General features: G+C 43.9%; 1 protein-coding gene across 2 annotated transcripts in view; it reads left to right on the top strand.

Moving 5' to 3' along the window:
• eva1c (eva-1 homolog C (C. elegans)) overlaps nucleotides 1-22572 on the top strand; it is a 122794-nt gene extending 100222 nt beyond the window's left edge. The window contains exons 6-9 of one of the 2 annotated variants that reach the window (XM_078232828.1): nucleotides 369-512; nucleotides 8259-8333; nucleotides 12569-12661; nucleotides 21406-22572. In XM_078232828.1, the coding sequence (XP_078088954.1) occupies nucleotides 369-512; nucleotides 8259-8333; nucleotides 12569-12661; nucleotides 21406-21806 (713 nt within the window). In that variant the 3' untranslated portion in view covers nucleotides 21807-22572. The remainder of the gene's footprint in view (nucleotides 1-368; nucleotides 513-8258; nucleotides 8334-12568; nucleotides 12662-21405) is intronic. The other variant, XM_078232829.1, reaches the window with a different exon arrangement.
• The last annotated feature ends 2729 nt before the right edge of the window (nucleotides 22573-25301 follow it).

The following is a 25301-nucleotide window of genomic DNA, read 5'->3' as shown; positions in this document are numbered from 1 at the left end:
GAGGCCATTTAGCACATCGAGCCTCGACCGACAACAATCCCACTCAGGCCCTATCCCCATAGCCCAAAGTATTTACCCTGCTAATCCCCTTAACAGTAAGGGGCAATTTAGCATGACCAATCCACCTAAGCTGCACATCATAGTTGGGTTGTCATTTTCCCTTATCTGAAAGACATTAATAATTCGGTTTGATTGTTACGACAATTTTCATTGGTTTTTTCCTTAAGTACTTAGTGCATAAAATACCAAATTTATGTACTGTATGCAGTGATTTAAACTCATAACCTTTGGGTTGCTCTCCTGGTACACCACCAAATCCAAGTGGTTAGTGTGATTGTTCATGTGTATCTTGTTTTCCTGTGCTGCAGAATGTTTGTCACACACTGCCCTGGAAGTTGTATCTGCAAGTTGTTACAGTAAACAAAACTGCAAAATACTTGCCAGCAGCCACTATTTTGGAGATCCTTGTTTTCCTGGAATGCAGAAGTATCTCCGTGTCATCTACATATGCGGTAAGTGTAAATCATTTCAACATTTAACATGTTTATTTTTCAGAGAGAAATGGCCGGAACTTCTTCTCAGGAGAGATTTCTGAATTTGTCCTTTTATGGCAAAGCAGAAGCCTTATCAGAACCATAAAAAAGGAAAGCCATCTAACTCCAGTGCATTCCAGCCTATCAACAAGTACATCTTCTTCTGAAACCATTGCTGTTCAAAAACAATTTATCTTAAGAACCGGATAGAGATTGATTAACAGAGGGAATATCCAAAATCTTGGTGTATGATAGTTGCGTGTGCATCCACAGTCGCACTGGGCTGAATTTTACAGTGAGTTTCCAAACCCCAAGACTACAGCAGAAAGCGGGCCCCGAGGCTGTACTTGCCAGCAGTGGGGCTGGCTCAGTAATTTTACAAGAGGTGACTTCCTAATTGGCCTGCCGTCCAATCAAAGGGACAGCAGCTCCAAGACCTCAGCAGCCTCACCGGGCGAGATGACTCATAGAATCATAGTCATAGAGATATAAAGCATGAAAACAGGCCCTTCAGCCCATTCATCCATGCCAATCAGTTTTTCTGAACTGAACTAGTCCCATTTCATAGAGTCATAGAATCCCTACACTACAGAAGGAGGCCAAATGGCCCATCCAGTTTGCACCGACCACAATCCCACCCAAGACCCTATTCCCATAACCCCACATATTTCCCCTGCTAATCCCCTGACACTAGGGTCAATTTAGCATGGCCAATCCACCTAACCCGCACATCTTTGGACTATAGGAGAAAACCGAAGCACCCGGAGGAAACCCACGCAGACACGGGGAGAATGTGCAAACTTCACACAGAAAGCGACCCAAGTCAGGAATTGAAATGGCGCTGTACTTGCAGTACTAACCACTGTGCTGCCGTGCTGCCCCGGTCTTTAGCCCATATTACTCGAAACAAACTGCTGTGGGCAGTTTCGGGTTTGGCTCCAGTGGCCTCCAGGGCTGTCACAGGTGGGGGCCACTCCATCACAAGCAAAATGCTGGCTGTTCCAAGGAGTGGCCACCGCACAACAGCAACCCCTCCCCCAGCAACAAGACAGCGATGGGCAGCTGTCCCCGCTATTTTATCGACCTCCCCATCACCATTCCCACCATCTGAAAGCTGGTAAACTTCAGCCCATTGTTTCAAGGGAGAAGAAAATGCAAACCTCCCTTTGTGATCACACCCCAAACTCTCCCAAACACATGAACACCATTGAAGGGAGAAAACTCCACCTGAAATGTTTGACTATTAAAAATTCCTTATTTCAGAGTGTTTTTTTTTACCCCCAGTTCAGTGTACCACAGAATCATAGATCACACGTTCAGGCCCACAGTTTTCTAGCTCAGTGAATTCCTGATCTCAGCCAGCAGTGATAGCTTTGATGTCAGGTTGCCTGTGTGTGATGGCCGATAAAGGAAGTTGGGCACTCTTTGATGCATTATCATGTGGGGCACAGGAGGTGACTCACAGAAGCTGTTCATTATCTTTCCCATACAATAAAGTGTTGTCCATATCTGTTTGTTTATGATTTCTTCCAAGCTCAAGCTTGTGTTGCCATCGACATCAGCTGAGATAAGAGTAAACCTTTGCTACAGAACTGTGATTTATTCTCCTCGGTGCAGAGATAAATAGGAGATCATAAGGTGCTAGATGCGAACTGATTATGTGATATGGTTCAAATGAAAGATACATTTATTATAAACCTCCATTGACATCAGTTTACTCGCAGAGGGAATGGGAATACGTGTATCAGCAAAACTGGAGTCAATGGGAATCAGGGGGAAAGCTGGCTTGAGTCACACCTAGTACAAAGTTGGAAGTCAATCATCTCACCTCCAGGACATTACTGCAGGAGTCCCTCATGATAACGTCCCAGGCACAGCCATTTTCAGCTGTTTCACCAATGACCTTCCTTCCATCATAAGGTCAGAAGTGGAGATGCTCACTGGATGCGACTGGATCCTAAACTTCCTAACCCACAGACCATAATCAGTAAGGATAGGCAACAACACCTCCTCCATGATCATCCTCAGCGCCGATGCCCCACAAGGCCGTGTTCTCAGCCCCCTGCTGTACTCCTTATGCAACTATGACTGTGTGGCCAAATTCCCCTCCGACTCGATTTTCAAGTTTGCTGATGACACCACCGTAGTGGGTCGGATCTCAAACAATGACGAGACAGAGTACAAGAATGTGATAGAGAATCTGGTGAACTGGTGCAACGACAATGCTCTCTCCCTCAATGTCAACAAAAAGGAGATTGTCATCGACTTCAGGAAGCATAGAGGAGAATATGCCCCTGCCTACATCAATGGGAACGAAGTAGAAATGGTCGAGAGCTTCAGGTTTTTAGGTGTCCAGATCACCAACAACCTGTCCTGGTCCCCCTATGCTGATATTATAGTTACGAAAGCCCACCAACACCTCTACTTTCTCAGAAGACGAAGGAACTTTGACATGTCAGCTATGACTCTCACCAACTTTTACAGATGCACCACAGGAAGCATGCATTCTGGTTGTATCACAGCTTGGTATGGCTCCTGCTCTGCGCAAGACTGCAAGAACCTACAAAAGGTCGTGAATGTAGCCCAATCCATCACAAAAACCAGCCTCCCATCCATTAACTCTGTCTTCACTTCCTGCTGTCTCAGCAAAGCAGCCAGCATAATTAAGAAACCCACACACCCTGGACATATTTTCATCCACCTTCCTCCGTCGGGAAAACGATACACAATTCTGAGGTCATGTACCAACTGATTCAAGAACAGCTTCTTCCCTGCTGCCATCAAACTTTTGAATGGACCCACCTCGCATTAAGTTGATCTTTCTCTACACCCTAGCTATGACTGTAACACTACATTCTGCGATCTCTCTAGTTTCCTTCTCTATTAGCTTTGGCTTTGTATGTATAGCGCGTAAGAAACAATACTTTTCACTGTATACTAATACATGTGACAATAATAAATCAAATCAAATCAAAATCAAATGATGACTGCACAATGTTCAGCACCATTTGTGACTCCTCAGATACTGAAGCAGTCCATGCCCAAATGCAGCAGCAAGACTTGGACAACATCCAGGCTTGGGCTGAAAAGTGGCAAGTAACATTTGCACCACACAAGTGTCAGACAATGACCATCTCCAATAAAAGAGGATCTTACCATTGCCTCTTGACATTCAATGTCATTACCGTCACTGAATCCCCCACTATCAACATTCTGGGGGTTACCATTCACCAGAAACTGAACTGGACTAGCCATATAAATACTGTGGCTACAAGAGCAGGTTGATGGCTAGGAATCCTTTGAGGTTCTGTTTACTTTGATGCAGTATCCGTTTACGGAACTGCATTTTAATTTATCCCACAGTTTGTCCGATTTAGTTTGTTTGGCTAACCAAAAGAGGCACAAACACAGAGTACAGAATGGGATGATTGGCCAAATTTGAGTCCCTAAAAAGTGAAAAGGAATATGCAGTCTGTATGTTGGTGATTCAGTTAGTTTCAGATTTTCCTTCAGTGGTCCCAATTAGAGTCATAGAGGTTTACAGCATGGAAACAGACCCTTCAGCCCAACTTGTCCATGCCGCCCTTTTTTTTAACCACTAAGCTAGCCCCAATTGCCCACTTTTGGCCCATATCCCTCTATACCCACCCTCACCATGTAACTGTCTAAACGCTTTTTGAAAGACAAAATTGTACCCACCTCAACCACTACCTCTGGCAGCTCATTCCAGACACTCACCACCCTCTGTGTGAAACAATTGCCCCTCTGGACCCTTTTCTATCTCTCCCCTCTCACCTTAAACCTATGCCCTCTAGTTTTAAACTCTTCAGACTTTTGGGAAGTGATTTTGACTAACTAATCTATGCCCCTTATTTAATTCTTCCGAGTTAAAGGTATACCCAGCTGATTTGGATGTTCCACAGTGAAGACAGATGTAAATCTGATCAGTTCATCTGCCATTTGCTTATTCTCCATTATTGATGCCCCAGAGTAACTTTCTCGGAGACCAGCGTTCAGTGAACTCACTTTTTACCTTTTTAAACACCTGTAATACACTCTGACTATGTGTTTGTATATTTCTAGTTAGCTTTCTCTTGTATTCTAATTTCTCCCTTCTTATTAATCTTTTGGTCAGATTTTGCTGTTCTTATATTCTATCCAATCTTCTGAGTTGCCACTCATCTTGCAAAATTGTATGCTTTTTCTTTTCCATTTGATACTACCTTTAACTTCTTTAGTTAACCACAAGTCATGCCTCCTTCTCTTAGACTCTTCCTTTCACACTGGAATGTATATTTTCTGAGTATTTTGAAATATCTCCTTAAAATGTCTGCCACTACATCTCTGCTAACCTATCACTTAACTGCTGATCTACCGCCTAAACCTAATTTCCCAGTTCGTTTTAGCAGCTCTGTGTTCATGCCCTCATCATTTCCCCTCTTTATGTTTAAAACATTAGTCTCAGATCCACTCTTCTCTCCCATTGCTGGTTTGTGTTGGTGCGGTGACCACTGTGTACGTACATTGCAAGTTTGAAGCTGATTTGGATCTAGAAGTCTGGCAAGGAAACCAACAGGGACAGTGCAAAAGATTATGCACCACTTAATATTTTTTTAGATCTCCAGCAATGCATTTGTTACACTTAATATTTTAAACGGTTTATAGTCCTAAAACTATTGTATTGCTACTTCTACAGTAACTATGGCAAAGCAGCTCTTTTCATGAAAAAAAATGAAACGTGAAATCATGGCTGGAATTCCCCGACCTCGCCCCGCAGATGGGGTTCTCCAGTCCGGCTGCAGTAAATGGAGTTTTGGCTGCATGCCGAAGCTTCCGTTCTCACTGACAGCAGTTGCAAGGCGAACAGGGTCGGTGAATCCCAGCCCACATCTTTCATTGGATGGTTTGCTTTGTTATGGTCATTTAATATTGTTATATCAAGTTGTTGAATAAGTCCATACCAGTGAAGGATGAGCATCATTTAACGCACTGATGAAGATCATCTTTTCCCATGCATGTCGATGAGCTAAATGTGCAACAGTGCGACTGCGGGATGTGGTGACAGATTGCTACACTTAAGACATGAAACTGTGTGAAGGTGTATTGTTTCTCGGAGCTCTTAAATAAAAATGAAGTGCCGCAACATCTTTTGCACCATTCTGTTGATTTCCCGGCCAAATTTCCAAGACCCAAATTAGCTTCAACGCTTACAATGTGGGTACACCCCTGACCAACCGGCAAAGTTTCATGCAAAATATCCTCCACCAGCTTCACTTACATTTTAATAAAACAACACATTCATGCAATAACACATAGATCGTGTATTATACCATATAACTAGCAGGTCTTCCAATTGATTTAGACTTGTCAAATTGAAGTGAATTTTTAAAAAAGTTTATTTATTAATCAAATGTAAGGCTTATATTAACACTGCAATGAAGTTACTGTGAAATTCCTCTGGTCGCCACAGTCCGGCACCTGCTTGGGTCAATGCACCTAACCGGCACGTCTTTCAGAATGTGGGAGGAAACCAGAGCACCCGGAGGAAACCCACGCAGACACAAGGAAAACACGCAAACTCCACACACAGTGGCCCAAGCCGGGAATTGAACCCAGGTCCCCAGCACTGTGAGGCAGCAGTGCTAACCACTGTGCTACAGGACTCTTGATCTAGTTTCTCCTGATCGAGGTTCATTCCGAGAGTGAAATCAGTGATTACCTGAAGTTTTTATATGCCGTGCATCAGTCAACAAGACACAACGGGCAGAATTTTTCAAATTCCATGGCATCAAGGGAGGTCGTTTTGATGGGAGGTTCCAATGAATACATGTCGTATTTTTTTCCGACCACCAGGAAATAAACGTGCAGAATCTTGGCAATATCCTTAAAGGGATAGCGACTTCATGAAAAAGAATTTGACAAACTTCTTTCTCATTTATTTACAAACACAGTGCAATCACGTTGAAATTCAGGATTGCAACATTTAGTTCTGACCTCATCATTCTGAAAACAGTGCATGACTATTGTGATGTTATCATCCCCACAACCAAAATGCATGTGCCCCCTTTCAAGCATTTAACACTTCGACAGGGGGCCATTAAGATTTTTGATGTTACAATATAGTACATGGAACAAATTTAGCAATCTTGGGGGTGAATTTCCATGGGGTTTTATGTTTCTGTCCACTGTAACTCTGACCAGGGCACAAGAAGTCAGAATTAAAGGGCTACGTTTTAACTTCATGGCACACTGGGATCTAGGATTGGTGATGGTGGCAAGCAGGGAACACAGAATCAAGTACAGCCCAACTGTCAATGCTTTTAAACCCAGCCAGTACAAGGCAGGTGGCACGGTGACACGGTGGTTAGCACTGCTGTCTCACAGCGCCAGGGACCTGGGTTCAATTCCGGCCTCCGGTCACTGTGTGGACTTTGCACGTTCTCCCCGTGTCTGAGTGAGTTTCGTCCGGGTGCTCTGGTTACCTCCCACAGTCCAAAGATGTGCTGGTTAGGTGGACTGGCCATGCTAAATTGCCCTTTAGTGTCAGGGGGACTAGCAGGGTAAACGTGCGGGGTTATGGAGATAGGGCCTGGGTAGGATTGTGGTCGGTGCAGATTCGATGGACCAAATGGCCTCCTTCTACACTGTGGGGTTTCTATGATTCTGTGAAGACAATATTTATTTCTGGCTTTCTCAAACAATTAGCTCGGACAAGTGTGATGACAACTCACATGAGTCAATTTCAACTCCAGTCTTTTTGAGGCAGCATTCCTCCGCCCCCCCCCCCACCACAGGTCGACCCCCTCCGCCCTGCAGAACTGCCCCCTTGCTTCCCCGCCCCTTGTAGAACTCCTATCCCCCTCCTTGCAGAGCTGCCAACCGCCCCTTGCAGAGCTCCCCTCTTTGCCTTCCCCCCTTGCAGAAGCTAGCCAGGAAGATATTGGAGTAATTGAGTCTGGATAAGACAAAGGCACGGGTGAAGATTTCAACAGTAAATGGGTGCAGTTGGATCAGGCTTCAATAGCAGTTTATTACATTTTTAAAAGGTCTCAATGATGCCTTTGAAAGTGTGACTTTGGCCGGAATTCTCTGGCCACTCACGCCCCGCCACCACCACAGCCAGCAAGGATGGTGGAGAATTTGATGCTCAGTCGAATCTCCGTCCACTGCTGCGGGACCGGAGAATCCCAGCTATGAGTGAGGTTAGAGAAGTCGGCCAGATATCCCAGGACATAATTAAGTTGCATGCTGATTATTTTTCATAACTGATATCTTTTTGCATAGGAAAGCTGCTCTTCCTGTATACTGTTCATCCACTTTTTAATGTACGATAAACTAGTTGCTGATTTAAAATGATGCCTTGCTTTAGTGGAATGCTCTTCAGTCTGCATGGGGCAGTTTATGCAATTTCTTGGTGGCTGAGGTTACAATCTCAAGCTCATGCTATTGTTAAACTAGGTTTTGGTCATTAAAAAAAATCGCTCTGGTTCATAAGGAATCTAAGGACCACTTAAAGGAGTGACCAGTAATGCAGAACCTGAAAGAACAACGGATTTCAAAAACCCCCAAACCTTTAGATGGGCCTGAAATATACCAATAGAAGACAACCTATGCTATCATTTGGTTTGAGAATATTGTGTGGTTCCTAAGCTACATTAAAGGACAAAGGCTGTAATTGCTGTTTTTCTTAACAGAACTGAAACTTCTTATTAAAATCTTTTCCAGTTTCCAAATTGTTGCTACAGGAAGCTGATCCACGTTTTTCTGGTCTCACGCCTTCATGGGTTTATAATGAAAATGGTAGGTTTACCAGCAATCGTCAATTCTAGAACAGCCCACTTGCTGGTGGTGCTGGATTTTACTGCCATTCTTTAATACGAAAGATAAGCGAAAGATGTGAGCATACGGAAGCCATTTTGATACATAGGACGGGATTTTCCGGCCTCGCTCGCCCCAAGTCCGGAAAATCCCAGCCAAGATCAGCGGACCTTTGCGTGGGGTCCTTGTCCCGCCCGCAACAATTCCCATGGCTGGCGGGACGGTAAAATTCCGCAAATGGGATGGAATTTAATCCAGCCTGTCGCAGAGAAAAACGTGGTGGCTGGGGCGACACGGTGACACAGTGATTAGCCCCTCTGCCTCACAGCACCAGGGAGCCAGGTTCTATTCCCGGCTTGCTTCACTGTCTGTGTGGAGTCCGCACGTTCTCCCTGTGTCTGCGTGGGTCTCCTCTGGATGCTCCCATTTCCTCCCACAGTCCGAAAGATGTGCTATGGTTAGGTGCATTGGCCATGCTAAATTGTAAATTTAGATTGTACCCTCGGTGTACCCGAACAGACGCCGGAGTGTGACGACTAGGGGATTTTCACAGTAACTTCATTGCAGTGTTAATGTAAGCCTACTTGTGACACTGATAAATAAACTTTACTTTAATCATGGCAGGTGTGTCACCTGGACCCTGGAATTTTGTGGTGCTCAGGGATTAAATGGGAATCACATGGCCCTTCCATACCTCTGGAAGGCCAGCCTGTTGGGTTTGCCAACTGCCCACCAAGGTCGATGTCAGGCATCCAGTGTCTGATCGAGGGACCCAGCATCGAGATGAGGAAGAGTGGGAGAGGGCTACTGAAAGCAAACCTTGTCATTGAGCATCCACCCTCTTCCCAGCGACCACCAGCCCACCCTCACTCTCCGATGTTCATGGATTCAACAGTTCTTGGTGATATCCTTGGAACATTACCAGCAGCATCACCCGGTGGCACTGACAGTAATCGAGAGCTGCCAACTTCTGACTCATCCTTTTTGGTGGGCAAGATTCGTATCCTTGGGTTCCTAAATCCCAGGAAGTGCTCAACACTGTTTAGTCAGGTCCCAGGCGCAGAAGTGAAGCAGGTTTCCCACCGGTTCTCCAACAGATGGGATCGGATCCCTTTCACCAGAAATAAATTTAGCACCTCAGGGTAGAAGCACTTCTATGCTTATTGACAAAGAGTGGCACATCAGTCACCTGCTTGATATATCTGTGACAGCAAATTAGCTCTTATATACTGTGGCAGCATAGAAGAATCTAAATTGGAGGACAGCTGTTGACTTGACAGTGCATGCAGTTTTGGTTACAGATCCTTGTCAAAGTTCTGTAACAGCTTCCTGTTGATTCTGTGAATGAAATTCTGCTTTGAGATGGTAACAGAAAGTGCGAGAAAAACTCAGCAGGTTTGGCAGCATCTGTGGAGAGAGAAACAGAGTTAATGTTTCGAATCTAATATGATTGCTCTGGCATTGCTTGGTTGCTCTGCCTTCACCTGCAAACATACTGGATAGACCTATGCAAAAGTCCTGTATATAAGTATACCCTGGCTTGAAAGTTTAAGATCCAGGTCAGGAACTCCAAGTTGTTTTATGAAGTCAGCCTAGACCCTAACTTTTACATTTGATTTTGGCTTTTGGGTGAACAAAAGTTGTTTCACTCCAGGTATGATTCAAGTGACCCACTAGGAAGTTTTTATCAAAGTTTATTTAAGAACACAGTTAAAATATAACAAAAAGATTTAGAATAATTTTTACCAATTACAAGAATTAAATACGGCACAGTATAAATCTTAACAGCTAGCTATCTATGTTGTTCCAAGTCAAACATCATCCCATAGACATATGCCCTTCTCTAAACTTAGCACAAAAAGCAAGTATGCTCACGCGATGCTGGATCTTCCGCTTTTTAACACGTGAATTGGTCCTTTGAATGTTGGATCAATTCTCCGAGGCTCCCCAGTCTTGGAACTTCCAGAAAGCCTCTGGAAAGAGAGAGAGAGGGATAGATAGAGAGAGAGATAGAGAAGTAGAGACTACCTTCTTCCACTAGCTTCTGGCAGCAACTGAAACGAAACTAAAGACTTGGAATGCTCTGTAAAAAATAAAGCTGTCTCCAGGCATATCACCTGACCTGTCAATCATCCTCAATCAAGCTCCACTCAGCAATCCCAAAGGACATTTAAAGCCACAGGACCCTGCATTAGTCCAGATTAAAGTCAGCATGACGTCCATTATATTGTTTCAGTAACAATTAGAGGACATCAGCTGCAGACAGCTTGGTGCCAATAAAATCCTGCAGGGAAACATGATTAAAATACATTTCTTAAAGCCATTGTGGCGTCACAAGTTCATTATGTTCCATACACTTTATGGAAAGGGTGACTAAGTTTTTCAATGTGACTTTAAGGTAGGCCAGCCAATAGTATAGGTTACAAACTGAATAGGTTGTTTCATATGAGCTGGGGATGGGTTTTTATAGTGAGGAAAAAAAATTTAAAACTGAAGAAAATATTTACTGCTCGTCCCCCGTATTCACTCCTATCCTTCAGAGCACGTTTGTAGCAGAAGGTGTTCTGATTCTCCCAGTGGCACATTCACCAGTTGAGGATGTTTAAATTTGATCTCCATTTCCATGGAGAGGACTTTGGCCATCATCACTGGTCAGGAAACTGAGCTTTTATGCCCAGAACCAGCTGAGCAGGGCTTCATCAGTGGTCTAGTTCTTTCCCTCACACTGTGCTCGTACCCCTGCTTCTCCCCACTCAGCCATTTTATTTCCCATCATGCAGCCATTCCTCTGTAATCTCCTCTTTCCTCTTGATGATTTTGGAGATGAAGGAGGTTATGTACCCGCAATCTCCTTCTGTTGGAAGGAGCAGTTGTTCAGCTTCAAGATGATCTGAACTTTCTAAGCCAGTTTGTTGGGGTCCTTTTCAACTTTGAGAGTCTCTGAACTCCTAACTATCATCCATTTTTTTTTTATATGCCTGACTGGCAGTGCAATGGTGTACTGGATGTTGTACGAGGAAGGAGTCAGGCAGTTTGGAAACTAATGGATACCAATGCGTCTCTTTTTTTTAAATTTAACTCAAGATTTTGTTTTGGTCTTTGTTTCACCCTGTGTGGGCCCAAAACACGTGTGCCTGTTAATGGCTCAAAAATGTAAAAAGTCAACCCTTAAACTTTTGCCTAAAATATATGTCTTAAAAATTTGTCTTTTGCAATAATTAAGATGCAATAATTAAGTTTAAAGTTTATTAGTGTCACAAGTAGGCTTACATTAAGACTGCAATGAAGTTACTGTGAAAATCCCCTCGTCACCACACTCCAGCTCCTGTTCGGGTACACGGAGGGAGAATTTAGCATTGTCAATGTGCCTAACCAGCACATTTTTCGGACTGTGGGAGGAAACCGGAGCGCCCGGAGGAAACCTGCGCAGACATAGGGAGAACGTGCAGACTCCGCACAGAGAGGTGACCCAAATCGGGAACCGAACCCACGTCCCTGGCACTGTGAGGCTGCAGTGCTAACTACAGTGCCTCCGTGCTATCCATAAAAACAATGGCGTCCAACCCATGGATCGTTGCAAACCTGATGTAATCGGATTTCTCTGCCATTCTTTCTTTCATCCTTTGTCCATTACTCCAGTAAGAGGAAGGCACTGAAACATCCATATACCTTTAAATAGAGTGGCAGAAGAGTGAAAGGTTTAATCTAACTTTAAGAGATTACTTTCCATTACGTGAGAACCAGACAGACCTCTAACGGGCAGACATAGTGCTGGGTGGGAATACTGCATGAAATGTAAGAAATTGATCCCAATACTATCATTGACATGGATTTAGTGAAGCTCTTGCATATTCTTTGTGCTGGAAACATCTAAAGGTAATCTTTTTTCACCACCTTACAATAACTCTCCTTGTCCCTGTAGTTCAGATGTGCACTAAAGACGCTGTGATGCTATTCACGGGAGTGTCAGTAGTTTTCCAGTACTCAGCCTGAAGTTGACCGCCACTTAAAAAAAAAACCCCAATGTGATTAAAGAAAAGTCAGATGAACTGATGATTTACCTCATTGCTGTTTGTGGAACTTCGATAGATGACGTGTTTGTCAGCGTATTGACAGTCACCGTATTTACTAAAGTAATTAATTTCATTGAAAGAAGTTTGAAATACAAGCTATCCAGTTGCAAATAACATTTTTTTTAAATCTTTTTGCATCTGCAGCCAATAAGTCCTTGGACCCTCAAGAATCCAGGCTTTCAATGAAAGAAGGCAAAGTTGTTATCAGCGCCCTGATTATCTTTGCTTACATCAGAAGTAGGTATACAATATTTTGGTGTACGTTATTGGAATAACACTGTGTTTCATGACAATTCAATGTGGGTGACTCATTGAGATCTGATAGAATTGATCAACATTAATTTGGGAAGGAAACAGGGAAAAACTATAAACACTGAAGAGTGAGTCAGTTATTGACAACATAATGTTAAGACTACAATTTAAGACTTAAACAAATGGGGAATTGTTTTACCCGAAAGGTTGCTAGGACAGTGAATGCCTTAGTTAAACAGTGATGGAAACATAATCAATTGTCACTTTTTAAAATATTTATCGGCTCCCTTTTTAAAAACTACGGACAAAACAATGGGATTAAGCGGGTACCTCTTTTAAACAGCCAGTTTGGAATGGTGGGTGAATAGCTCCCTACTGTGCTGTAAAATTCTGTGATTATATGAAGACAGAACTTGGGTTCAGCCCCAGGAGCTGTTGATGGTCTTTGATAAATAAGTACAGGATGTGGATATTTTGATTTCAGATTAGTATGAGGTATATGATTCATTTAACTTGTTTAATCATAGCCTTAGATCTTCAGAATGACTGACTGCCGCTGGAGACAAAATGAAGCTTCTCCATGAAATGGCTGAACAACCGAAGAGTCTCTTTCGGTGTTTTGAATAGAGAAGGTGCCCCCGTGACACCTCGGCCCATTACATTCATCACCCTTCCCATGGCACCATCCCAGTCAACACCTGTCCTTTCATCTCTTCGGCAGCATGGTGGCACAGTGGTTAGCACTGCTGCCTTACAGCGCCAGGGACCCAGGTTCAATTCCAGCCTCGGGTCACTGTCTGTGTGGAGTTTGCACATTCTCCCCACGTCTGCCTGGGTTTCCTCCGGGTGCTCCAGTTTCCTCCCACAGTCCAAAGATGTGCGGGTTAGGTGGATTGACCATGCTAAATTGCCCCTAGTGTCAGGGGGATTAGCAGGATAAATATGTGGGGTTACGGGAATAGGGCCTGGGTGAGATTGTGGTCGGTACAGACTCGATGGGCCAAATGGCCTCCTTCGCACTGTAGGATTTTATGATTCCATTCCCAGTGTCCAGGTGGAACAACAATTTACCTGCACTTTATTCAGTCAAAGGAGGCAATGGCCGAGTGGAATTATCGCTGGACTATTTACCCAGAAGTTCAGCTAATGTTTTGGGTTCGAATCCCACCACAGCAGAGGGTGGAATTTGAATTCAATAAAAAATATCTGGAATTAAGAATCCACTGATTACCATGAATCCATTTTCAATTGTCAGAAAAGCCCATCTGGTTCACTAATGTCCTTTAGGGAAGGAAATCTGCCGTCCTTACCCGGTCTGGCCTACATGTGACTCCGGAGCCACAGCAATGTGGTAGACTCTCAACTGCCCTCCAAGGGTAACTAGGGATGGGCAATTAATGCTGGCCAGCCAGCGATGGCCATGTCCCACGAATGAATAAAAAACTCAATTTACTAAATGGTGCTTGCTGTTCACAATGCAGTCTCCTGTGTATTTTGGTGATTGAATGATCTTTTTGTCCAGCACCTCCTTTCAGTCTGCAAGAAAGACCCTGATCTTCCAGTACTTGCCAAGCTCCATCCCACTCTTATCTGGCATTCCTCAATCTCCTACACAGCCTGAGTGAACCTCAAGGAACAGCACTTCATTTCTCAAGGCACTTTTCAACCTTCTAAACTCAATATTGATTTCAGTAACTTCAGATCATAACCAGTGCTCTTATATTGTCTGCCATGACAATTTACAGCTCTACTAGACTTATCTTTAATTACTTTTACTTGTGCCATTACCACCCCATTGTCTCTTTCATAATTTAATCACTGCAATGTTCCATCTTATCATAGACTTTCCCTTTGTTCCTTGCTCCCCTTCCTTCTCCCAACACCCCTTTCCCTACCTCTGTCCTTGCATAAAAACTCTTACAGCTTTAACTTCTTCCCGCTCACAGTTGAACCTTATATATATAATATATAGCTGCCAAATCTGCGGAGTTTATCCAGCATTTTCTGTTTGTATTTTATATATATCAACCTCACTTACCCATCCCATCTCCATAGTCCTTGATTCCTTTAGTCACCAACAACCTACTGATCTCAGCTTTGAATATATTCAGTGACTGAGCATCCACAAGCTTTCTGGGGTATTGAAGGAATTTTTCCTCATTTCAGTCCTAGATGGCTGATCCTTGATCCTGAGAAGATGTCCCATAATTGTACAAACTATATCCAGGCCTCTCAGCATCTAGCTTATCAAGTCCTCTAGAAGCTATAGACAATTATAATAAACACATCATTTTCAGAATGGCAGGGTGTAGTCAGTAGGTGCTGCAAGATCAGTGCTTGAACCTCACTAATAGGGCCCTATTTCACCATTTTGATTCTAAGTACTCGGTGGACTTGAAACTGGGAGTGTTTCAGATCCGACTTTTAGACCCGTTCTCAGGCGCCCCCATACGCACTCTGCTTGAAAAAACATCAGCGATTCCGGATCGCGCTGCAGAAGCCTGTGGGCGGGGCTTAACGCACCCGAAACCCTGCAGCTCCGATCGGCGCCTCCAACTGCGCATGCGCAGAAAAAAAATGATAGAATGCTGCTCCCCTGCCACATCCCTCCCGGGCCGGATAATGCCTCCCCCTGACCCCCACAGATATTGCCTCACCCCCATAACATTAATGACCCCCTTATCCCCCCACCCCCTCCACCACCCAGACCGATCGCAGGCCCCTCCCCCTTTACCCCCCACTGATCACAGGCACAGTGGCAGCGGACCCCCTTCCCCTTCATTGATCTCAGACAGAGTGGCAGCGGAACCCCCCCTTCCCCCCCCCCCCCCCCCCCCCCCCCTCCATCCACCAATCTCAAGCAGAGAGCAGTCGGATGCTAGGCACCTACCTCCTCACTAACTGGAGCGGCCGGATCTGACTTTTGTAGGGCATGTCTGTTTCGCGGCGATTCTGGATGGGCAAACGCGGCGGTAAAGGGGGAAATGCCGGTAAGGTTTGCGTGCAGCCCATTAAATCAATTTAAATGCATCTAAATACATTTAAATGGCTGTCGCACCCGTTTCGGGTGCGGTCCCGATCGCGGCCATTTTCGCGCCTTGGTAAAGGGGGAACTGGTGCAGAGGTGGGCGCGGATCACGCTATTCGCCTCACGCCCGACTTTACCAAGTTTTCATGCCTGAAAACTGGCGCAACGCGATGGTAAAATCAGGCCTATAATCTCTATTAATGACTTAGGTAGGGGGAGATTTGTAACATACCTGTGTTTGCAACAATACAATGTTTGGTGGGAAAGAAGGTATGAAGAGGATAGAAAGGAATACTGAATGTGTATTTTCATAGAATCATAGATTTCATAGAATCTTACAGTGCAGAAGGAGGCCATTCGGCCCATCGAGTACGCACCGAGCACAATCCCACCCAGGCCCTGTCCCCATAATCCCATGCACTTACCCTAGCTAGTCCCCCTGACAATAAGGGGCAATTTAGCATAGCCAATCCACCTAACCCGCACGTTTTCGGATTGTGGGAGGAAACCGGAGCACCCGGAGGAAACCCACGCAGACATGGGGAGAATGTGCAAACTCCACACATACTGTCACCCAAGCCAGGGATCGAACCTGGGTCCCTGGTGCTGTGAGGCTGCAGGCCTGACCATTGTGCCACCGTATTCCTTTAAAGCCACTCAACCTCTCTGGTGTACAGGGATTGGACATCCAGGTTAGAGTCAGGAAACTGGGGGAAGAATAGAGGTGGGTGAAGGGGGGAAGGACTCCTCTTAAAGAAATGAGAACGGAGACAAAGGTGGTAGAAGAAAAGTTCAGTGTTGTAGCAAAACCAAAGTTTATTGGGGTGAGGACGCAAGGGGATGAATCTGAGTCCTTTGCTGAGCACAAAACATTCAGCATCAGATTTTGTATCTGTCTTCATGGATGACAATGAAAAGCCTCCCAAGAATAGTAGAAAAGAAAGGAGCAAAAGGAAAGGAGGAACTTAAAACAATCAGTATCACTAGAGAAAAATAAATCTGGGGAAAAGTAATGGGCCTAAAGGCATGGGGAGGAGATGTCCTGGTGGTATTATCGCTCAACTATTAATCCAGAAACTCAGCTAATGTTCTGGGTTCAAATCCTGCCACGGCAGAGGGTGGAATTTGAATTCAATAAAAATATCTGGAATTAAGAATCTACTGATGACCGTGAAACCATTGTTGATGTTGCGAAAACCCATCTGATTCACTAATGTGAATTCTGCCGTCCTTACCTGGTCTGACCTACATGTGACTCCAGAGCTGCGGCAATGTGGTTGACACTCAACTACCCTCTGAACAAGGGCAGCTAGAGATGGGCAATAAATGCTGGCCAGCCAGTGATGCCCATGTCCCACGAATGAATTTTTAAAAATGACAAGTCCCCTGGACCTGGTGACCAGTATCCTCGGCTGAATCTGTCGTGATTCTGTTGGTCGTAATGCTCCTAAATTCCACTGATCCTAGCCACAATTCAAAATTGAAAATCCACAAATGTAAGGTCCCTCCCTATTCAAGTAATGAGGGAGACAGGGTGCAGGTACCTATAGGCCAATTGGCCTAACATCTATCATTGGGAAAAGGCTGGAATCCACCATTAAGGATATAGTAGCAGGATGTTTAGCAAATCAGGCAGAGCCAACATCATTTTGAGAAAGGGAAACCGCGTTTGACAAATTTATTGGAATTCTTTGAAGTTGTAACAAGTATATCCTTCCTTCAGTAAGAGACTGTACACCGTGCTCCAGATTTGTTCTCACCAAATCCAGCAAAACGGACTTATACTTATACAGCAAACTCCTGCTATACAGTGTTAACTTCCTATGATTCCTGTACAGGGAATCATAGGCTTTAAATAAGGCTTTGGTAAGACCAAACCTGGGGTACTGAAGGAAGAGTGAATAGAGGGGCACTAGTAGATGAAGTGCTTTTTGAATTTCTACAAGTCATTCCATAAGGAACCATGTGTGTACAGTTTGGGTCTCCTAACTTAAAGGGGGATATATTTAAATTGGAGGCCATTTTAAGGAGGTTCACTAGACTGATTCCTGGGATGAAAGGGCTGTCTTATGAGGGACGGTTGAGATTGGGAGTTTAGAAGAACAAGAATTGATCTTATTGAAACATAAGAATTGGAAGGGGCTTGACAGGGTAGATGCTGAAAGGATATTCCCGTGAGTGAATCTAGAACTAACAGCACAGCTGCAGAATAAGGGGTTAAAGTAAGATATTTCTTCTCTCAGAGGGCCACCATCTTTGGAATTCTGAACAGTGGAGGCGGGATCATTGAATATATTCAAACTGAGTTTGGCAGAATTTTAATCAACAAGGAACCCAAGGGCCAGGCAGGAAAGTGGGGCTGAGGCCACGATTAGATCGGCCATGATCTTATCGAGTGATGGAGCAGGCTTGAGAAGCTGAATGGCCTCCTCCTATTTCTTATGTTCTCATGTTCAAAGGAATGCAAGCTACTTAACTGATTGAGCAAGAAAGTGGCAGGTGGAATATAATGTGGGGAAATGCACAGTTATCCACTTTAGTAAGAGGAATAGCAAAGCAGCCTATTTTACACAAGGTAGGTGGCTAATGGATATGATTTAGAGAGAAGTGGAGTGTTCCTGTACAGGACTCGTAGAAAGTTAACATACAGGGTCAGCTGTTAGCCGTTTTGGCACAGCAAGTGAACAGTTTAAACTGTGGAACTTCATTCCTTCAGGTAGTTAAATGTCACAGCGATTTAAAAGTGTCAAATGTTAATTTGTTGTTTTTTTTTAACTTTTCCTTTCTACCTGTTCTTTTCTCTCCCTCCCAGTCTAATCTTTCCTCCATTTATCTTTCTGCATCTGATTTGACTTAAAGTTTCCCACCATAATTCACCTTCCTTCTCAGTTGTTCCTCTGTTTATTTCTCAGTCCATAGATCAGGTTGGTTAAGGAGATATACAGTCAATCCAGCTGTTCACTAAGATCCCTGTGCCCTCTGTCCTCCCTCAAGCAGTTATCAGCTTCCACTTCCAGCAGAAAGTGAATCATGAGCTGAAGTTTGCAGGAAAAGGTCTAACAGTGTACGCCCCCGCACCAGCGAGATCTGAACTATTGTTTGTTGAGAAACGATAACATCTCGTGTTGATTTTCCATAAGAAACACCCATATCGCCTCACGATCTGCAAGAAGGCTGTTTGTGATGTGTTAATTTGTTAACTTGTTCCTGACTACAATGAACATACGAACAGATGAATTAGGAGCAGGAGGAGGCCAATCAGCCCCTCGAACCTGCTCCACCATTCAATAAGATCGTGGCTGATCTGATGGTAACCTCAACTTCACGTTCCTGCTTACCTCCGATAACCTTTCACCTCCTTGCTGATGAAGAATCTACCTACCAGTGCCTTAAAAATATTCAAGGACTCTACCTCAAGCTACCGTGGGCGGCACGGTAGCACAGTGGTTAGCACTGCTGCTTCACAGCTCCAGGGACCTGGGTTCGATTCCCGGCTTGGGTCACTGTCTGTGTGGAGTTTGCACATTCTCCTCATGTCTGAGTGGGTTTCCTCCGGGTGCTCCGGTTTCCTCCCACAGTCCAAAGATGTACGGGTTAGATTGATTGGCCATGCTAAATTTGCCCTTAGTGTCCTGAGATGTGTAGGTTAGAGGGATTGGCGGGTAAATGTGTAGGGATATGAGGGTAGGGCCTGGGTGGGATTGTGGCCGGTGCAGACGCGATGGGCCGAATGGCCTCTTTCTGTGCTGTAGGGTTTCTATGATTTCTATGATTCTACCTTTTGAGAAAAATAATTTCAATGTTGCACAACCCTCTGAGAGAAAATAATTTTATTTAGCTTTTGTTTATTATATTTTAAATGGCATTTATTTGAGCTACAGAATCACGGCCGGAATTCTCCGACCTCGTACGCCCTGCCCCCGCTGCCAGCCAAAATGGAGAATTTGGCACTCAGCCCAAACTCCATTCACTGCAGCGGGACTGGAGACATCCCAGCCACGGGCGAGGTTGGAGATTCTATAGCTGGTCGCAAGGCCCCTGGACTAAGAATTCCTGTCCCAATTCAGATCATCATTTCCTATTGGAAAGGGCTGTATTGTCATCCACTCAGGGATTGATTGTGATGCATAGGAACAGAAGTTAGCAACTCAGTCCCTCTGGCCTGTTCCGGTTATTAAAATCGTGACAAGGCTGAGCCCTAACTCTATTTAGAATAATAGAATCATCCAGCGGAGGGATCCTGTTTGCCCATCTTGCCCCTACCAACACTTTGAAGGAGCTCTTTACTGATTCCCAGCACCCCCTACTCTTCCTCCAATGGCCTTTTTCAAGCATATCTCACTTTCGAAAGTTACTATTGAATCTGCTTCCAGCACCTTGTCAGGCCATTCCAGATCATAACAATTTGCCAATTTGTTCAATAAATTCTCCTCATCTCCCTTCAATTTCGGTTCTCAAATCCTGCCCCTGGGTTCCTGATCTTCTTGCCAATGGAGACACCTCCCTCTTATTTGCTCTATCAAAATATTCACCTTGGATTACATATGTCTTAATACCTTTAACTGAACAAACTTTATCAACTCCCGCTTTGAAATTCTCAAACTGACCTAGCTTTTTCTGGGAGTTCCAAGCTTCCACAAACCTTTGCGTCGGGAAGTGCTTCCTTACATCCCCTTGGATGACTTCACTCTAATTTTGAGGTTATGTTCCTTAGTTAAGCCACACTTGGAATATAGTGTTCAATTCTGGTCGCCACACTACCAGAAGGATGTGGAGGTTTTGGAGAGAGTACAGAAAGGATTTACCAGGATGTTGCCTGACATGGAAGGCATTAGCTATGAGGAGAGGTTGGAGAAACTTGGTTTGTTCTCACTGGAACAACGGAGGTTGAGGGGCGACCTGATACAAGTCTACAAGATTATGAGAGGCATGGACAGAGTGGATAGTCAGAAGCTTTTTCCCAGGGTGGAAGAGTCAATTACTAGGGGGCACAGATTTAAGGTGAGAGGGGCAAGGTTTAAACGAGATGTACGAGGCAGATTTTCTGCACAGAGAGTAGTGGGTGCCTGGAACTCATTGCCGGTGGAGGTAGTGGAAGCGGATATGGTAGTGACTTTTAAGGAGCGTCTTGACAAATACACGAATAGGATGGGAATAGAGGGATATGGTCCCTGGAAGGGTAGGGGGGTTTTAGTTCAGTGGGGCAGCATGTTCGGTGCAGGCTTGGAGGGCCTGTTCCTGTTCTGTAATTTTCTTTGTTCTTTGTTCTTCTGGATCTCCCCAACTGGAGGAAATAGTTTCTCTTTATCTGCCCTGTCAAATCCTGCAATCCTCTTCAACACCTTAGTTGTTGCTCTTCGGTAGGTCAGGGAAGGTAAGCCTAGTCTAAGCAACCTGCCCTCATAACATAATCCTTTTAAACTCAGGATAGTTCTGGTGTCTCTCCACTGCCTCCAAATCCAAACTACCCTTCCTGAGGTGTGCCTGGCACTAGTACTTCAATACCATGCTACCTAGAGTTATCCTGAATGTCTGAATTAAATAACAGTTTTTTGCAAATTATAATTGCAACCGTTTCATTATATTGAACAATATTTCCATATCTTTGAAGGGCAATTTGGTGTTACTTATAAATAAATTAAGTTATAACGCGGATGCTTGTACCATATGTAATAAGCACAATGTTTTTGTGTTGTTACAGGTCACCCAGAAATGGTGGGTTTATTGTTTGTATCCGGTGTCTGCATCGGCTTAGTCCTCACACTGTGCGCGTTAGTGATTCGAGTGTCCTGTAGACCAGATCTGCAAAAAGTTTGCAACTGGAACTCTGATGATAAGAAAGTGGACGATTGCCAGGACGAGGATGATAATGAGGGTAACGACAATGATGAAGAAGATGAAAGTAGTGACGATAATGAAGAAAGTTCCTCAGACTTTTCTTTTGAAGGACTAACAAAACTTTATGGGACGTTAGGATCCAGCAGTGCAGAAGCAGCAGAAATAGCAGAGCGGATAGAACGCCGGGATCGGATCATACAGGAAATCTGGATGAATGGAGGTTCAGAACTGCCTGTCATAAGAAACCTTAATCAGTATTATTGATAATTAAGGGCATCAAGATCATCAGTCTAGATGCATTGGCAACTGAATATGGTGGACAATGTCACAACATAGCCTTTATTATAACTACAAAGTACTTTTTATATTTTATTTCTATTGATCTTTCTTTAGTTACCGGTTCCTTCTATGAAGGAAATTGATTATTGTAAAATGTGTTAAGTGAAGAAGTCACAAATGAATATTTTCAACAGGGTGAAATCTTTTGACCAGACTTCAACTTCAGGGAAAGCACTGTGAAGAATTTATTCATTCATCTAGTTTACTGTAAGCTTAACTTTGTTCCAAACACTGTGCAGATCAAGATATCTCAATTGGATCAGTTTAGTCCAATCCAAAACAGATGTATTCCATCTTTGACCATAGCAAATTCCTTAGATGTACATTTTACTCATAGTCTGAATGAAAGAAGCAAAATGATAAAGGATAAAAGAATGGTTTCAATGTGCCATGACCTTACCATGAATATGAGCTTTCTGCTAAAAATATTTTCATGACCATAATAAATCGCCATTGAATATATATATAATTGCATAAAGGAAGCAATGTAAATATTGATTCTTCCAGTCTACTTCATTTGTATAAAAACACCACTTTTCTTTTCACTCGTTGAGATTTGAATGATAATACTTTGTTTAAAGAGCTGAGACACCTGTTGACATTTAAGTATCACGCATCCCATTGTATATCGTGTTGTGTTCTACAAAGTACAGATGCTGCTAATGGTGGTTTAAGGAATATACCTACAGTCAAAACTTACCTTCAGTTTTTTTTAATATGCACCTAACAAATTGAGTGTATTATCTATCTAATCACATATGGAAAAATCTACCCAGCATTTTCCACTGTATCATTGTTAGCACTGCTGCCTCACAGCTCCAAGGACCTGGGTTCAATTCCTGCCTGTGTCTGTGTGGAGTTAACACAATCTCCCCATGCCTGTGTGGCTTTCCTCCGATTTCCCCCCACTGTCCGAAGATGTGCAGGTTAGGTGGATTGGCCATGCTAAATCGAGCCTTGGCGTCCCAAGATGTATAGGTTAGATGGATAATCATGGTAAATGTGTGAGGTTGCAGGAATAGGGTAGGGGACAGGGCCTGGCTAAGATACTCTGTCACTCGGTGCAGATCCGATGGGTCGAATGGTCTCCTTCCGCACTGTAGGAATTCTATGATACAAGCCTCACCAATGGAGATCAGCAGCCAATTGTATTTTCCGATCTTGCACAGTGCTTCAGTCGAATTGTGTGGGCTCCTTTTTACCCCTATTTTGCGCAAACTGGAAACTGATGGTTTAAAGACAAGAGATGCAGCAATAGCTAACATTTACCTCAGTCACTTTTAATAATCATGCGCCGAGTAATTTCAGGATGAACATTTATATCTAAGATAGCAGCAAATTATTGTGGATGCCGGAAATCTGAAATAAAAACAGGAAATGCTAAAAAAACTCAGAAGGTCTGGCAGCATCTGTGGAGGGAGAAACAGAGTTAACAGGAAAGTCAAGTCATTTCTCTCTCCACTGACGCTGCCAGAATTTCCTGCTTTTATTATTTGTAACTAAGAAATGTCTACTGTTGTTTGTTGGGGTGGCATGGCGGAATGGTGGTTAGCACTGCTGCCTCACAGTGCCAGGGACCCGGATTCAATTCCAGCCTTGGGCGACCATCAGTGTGGAGTTTGCATGTTCTCCCCATGTCTGCGTGGATTTCCTCCGGGTGCTCCGGTTTCCTCCCGCACTCCAAAGATGTGAAGGTTAGGTGAATTGGCCATGTTAAAATGCCTCTTGGTGTCTAAAGACGTGTAGGTTAGGTGGATTTGCCATGGTCATGCAGGGGGTTACGGGGATAGGTTGGAGAGGAAGGCCTGGGCCCTTTTGGAGAGTTGATGCAGACTCGATGGGCCGGATGGCCTCTTTCTGCACCATAGGGATTCTGTGAATAGGTCACACTTAGCCACTATGTACAATAGTGCAAAAGGATCTGCAATGTATAACGAGATTAAAGAAGTGCTAAGATATTTATACACTCAAATGATAAAAATGCCCTCATTCCTGAGATTCTCTGACTCTAAACAGTGTGACACTCTGTTATCTTGTGGATAAATATTTGCGAGGTCAAGAAATGGAGGGCAATGGGAAAATGGCCACAGAAAAGGAGCAGAGATCGACAAAGATCAGCCATGATCGTACTGAGTGGCGGGCCAGGCTAGAGGGCCTGGTGACCTATTCCTGCATTTACTTCTTGTGCTCTTGCATTATGTGTTACAAGCTTGGTTATTTTCATCAATTATTGCTTTCCAAGCACTGTAGTAAGTTATATGCAGTTTCTACAAAGCATTTGGGCCATGATCATTTGCGTTTCATGAGTTAAGTACAATCATGCTTGGTGAAGGTTTTGCAAAATATCATTGTGATGTTCTCATCAGTTGACATATAGTGCATATTAAATTAGGAGGAGTATTTTCTTCGCATCAGCACAAATATATCACTCCTTTGCAAAGTTAAAGTTTATTTATTGGTCACAAGTAAGGCTTACATTAACACTGCAATGAAGTTATTGTGAAATTCAAAACAGTAGTCAGAACAGCAGATTACCATTATGACACTGAAGGATGTTGAGAGCTGTCATCCCACAAGGCAGAAGTTGGTACACTAAAAGAAGTGCCCCATTGGGTTACATGTGGATTGAATGTACCATCAGGTGGTGGGAAGACATCTCTTGCACCAAGATACTCTTTATGTAATCAGGTTTGTAGCAGAGTTGTAGCAAGGCTCAAAAATATATTTAGGAGTGGTCCCACCCTGAAGACATTACCAAAGTTGCTGGGTAGTAACCCAGTTTCACAATGCCCTTTAAAATGGACACTGAATGGATGGACCTTTATAAATGAATCTTGTACTTTATCATTTCATCTTCTCCCTTCATTGGAAAAGCCCCTGGAGCAGACTGCAGCCTTCATAGAATCCCTACAGTGCAGAAGGAATCCATTCGGCCCATCGAGCCTGCACCAACAACAATCCCACAGAGGCCCTATCCCACATTTTACCCTGCTAATCCCCCTGACACGAAGGGAAATTTAGCACAGCCAATCAACCTAAAACACACATCTTTGGAGTGTGGGAGAAAACCCACGCAGACATGGGGAGAATGTGCAAACTCCACACAGGCAATCACCCAAGGTCAGAATTGAACCCAGAGCCCTTGTGCAGTGAGGCAGCAATGCTAACCACTGTGCTGCCGTACCACCCATATTGGCTCTGTTGGTTCTTTGCACTGGAATCTAGCTTCCAGCATGACCTAATTGCCATTTGGATCAACAGAATTATCTGCTCTTGTGTATTAGATGCGTTCAGTGTATTTGCAGACAGTCACCAGAAGCGGACGCCATACCGGGTTTAGCCCCTCCAGGCTCCCATTACACCGAAACCTTGGATACCAACTTTATGGTCTTGGGGACAAACAGACATTAGTCATTATCA

This window comes from Mustelus asterias, chromosome 17 (assembly GCF_964213995.1).
Source record: "Mustelus asterias chromosome 17, sMusAst1.hap1.1, whole genome shotgun sequence".
NCBI classification, from domain to species: domain Eukaryota; kingdom Metazoa; phylum Chordata; class Chondrichthyes; order Carcharhiniformes; family Triakidae; genus Mustelus; species Mustelus asterias.
Note: the sequence above shows the minus strand (reverse complement) of the source record. Positions and strands in the feature narration are given on the sequence as shown.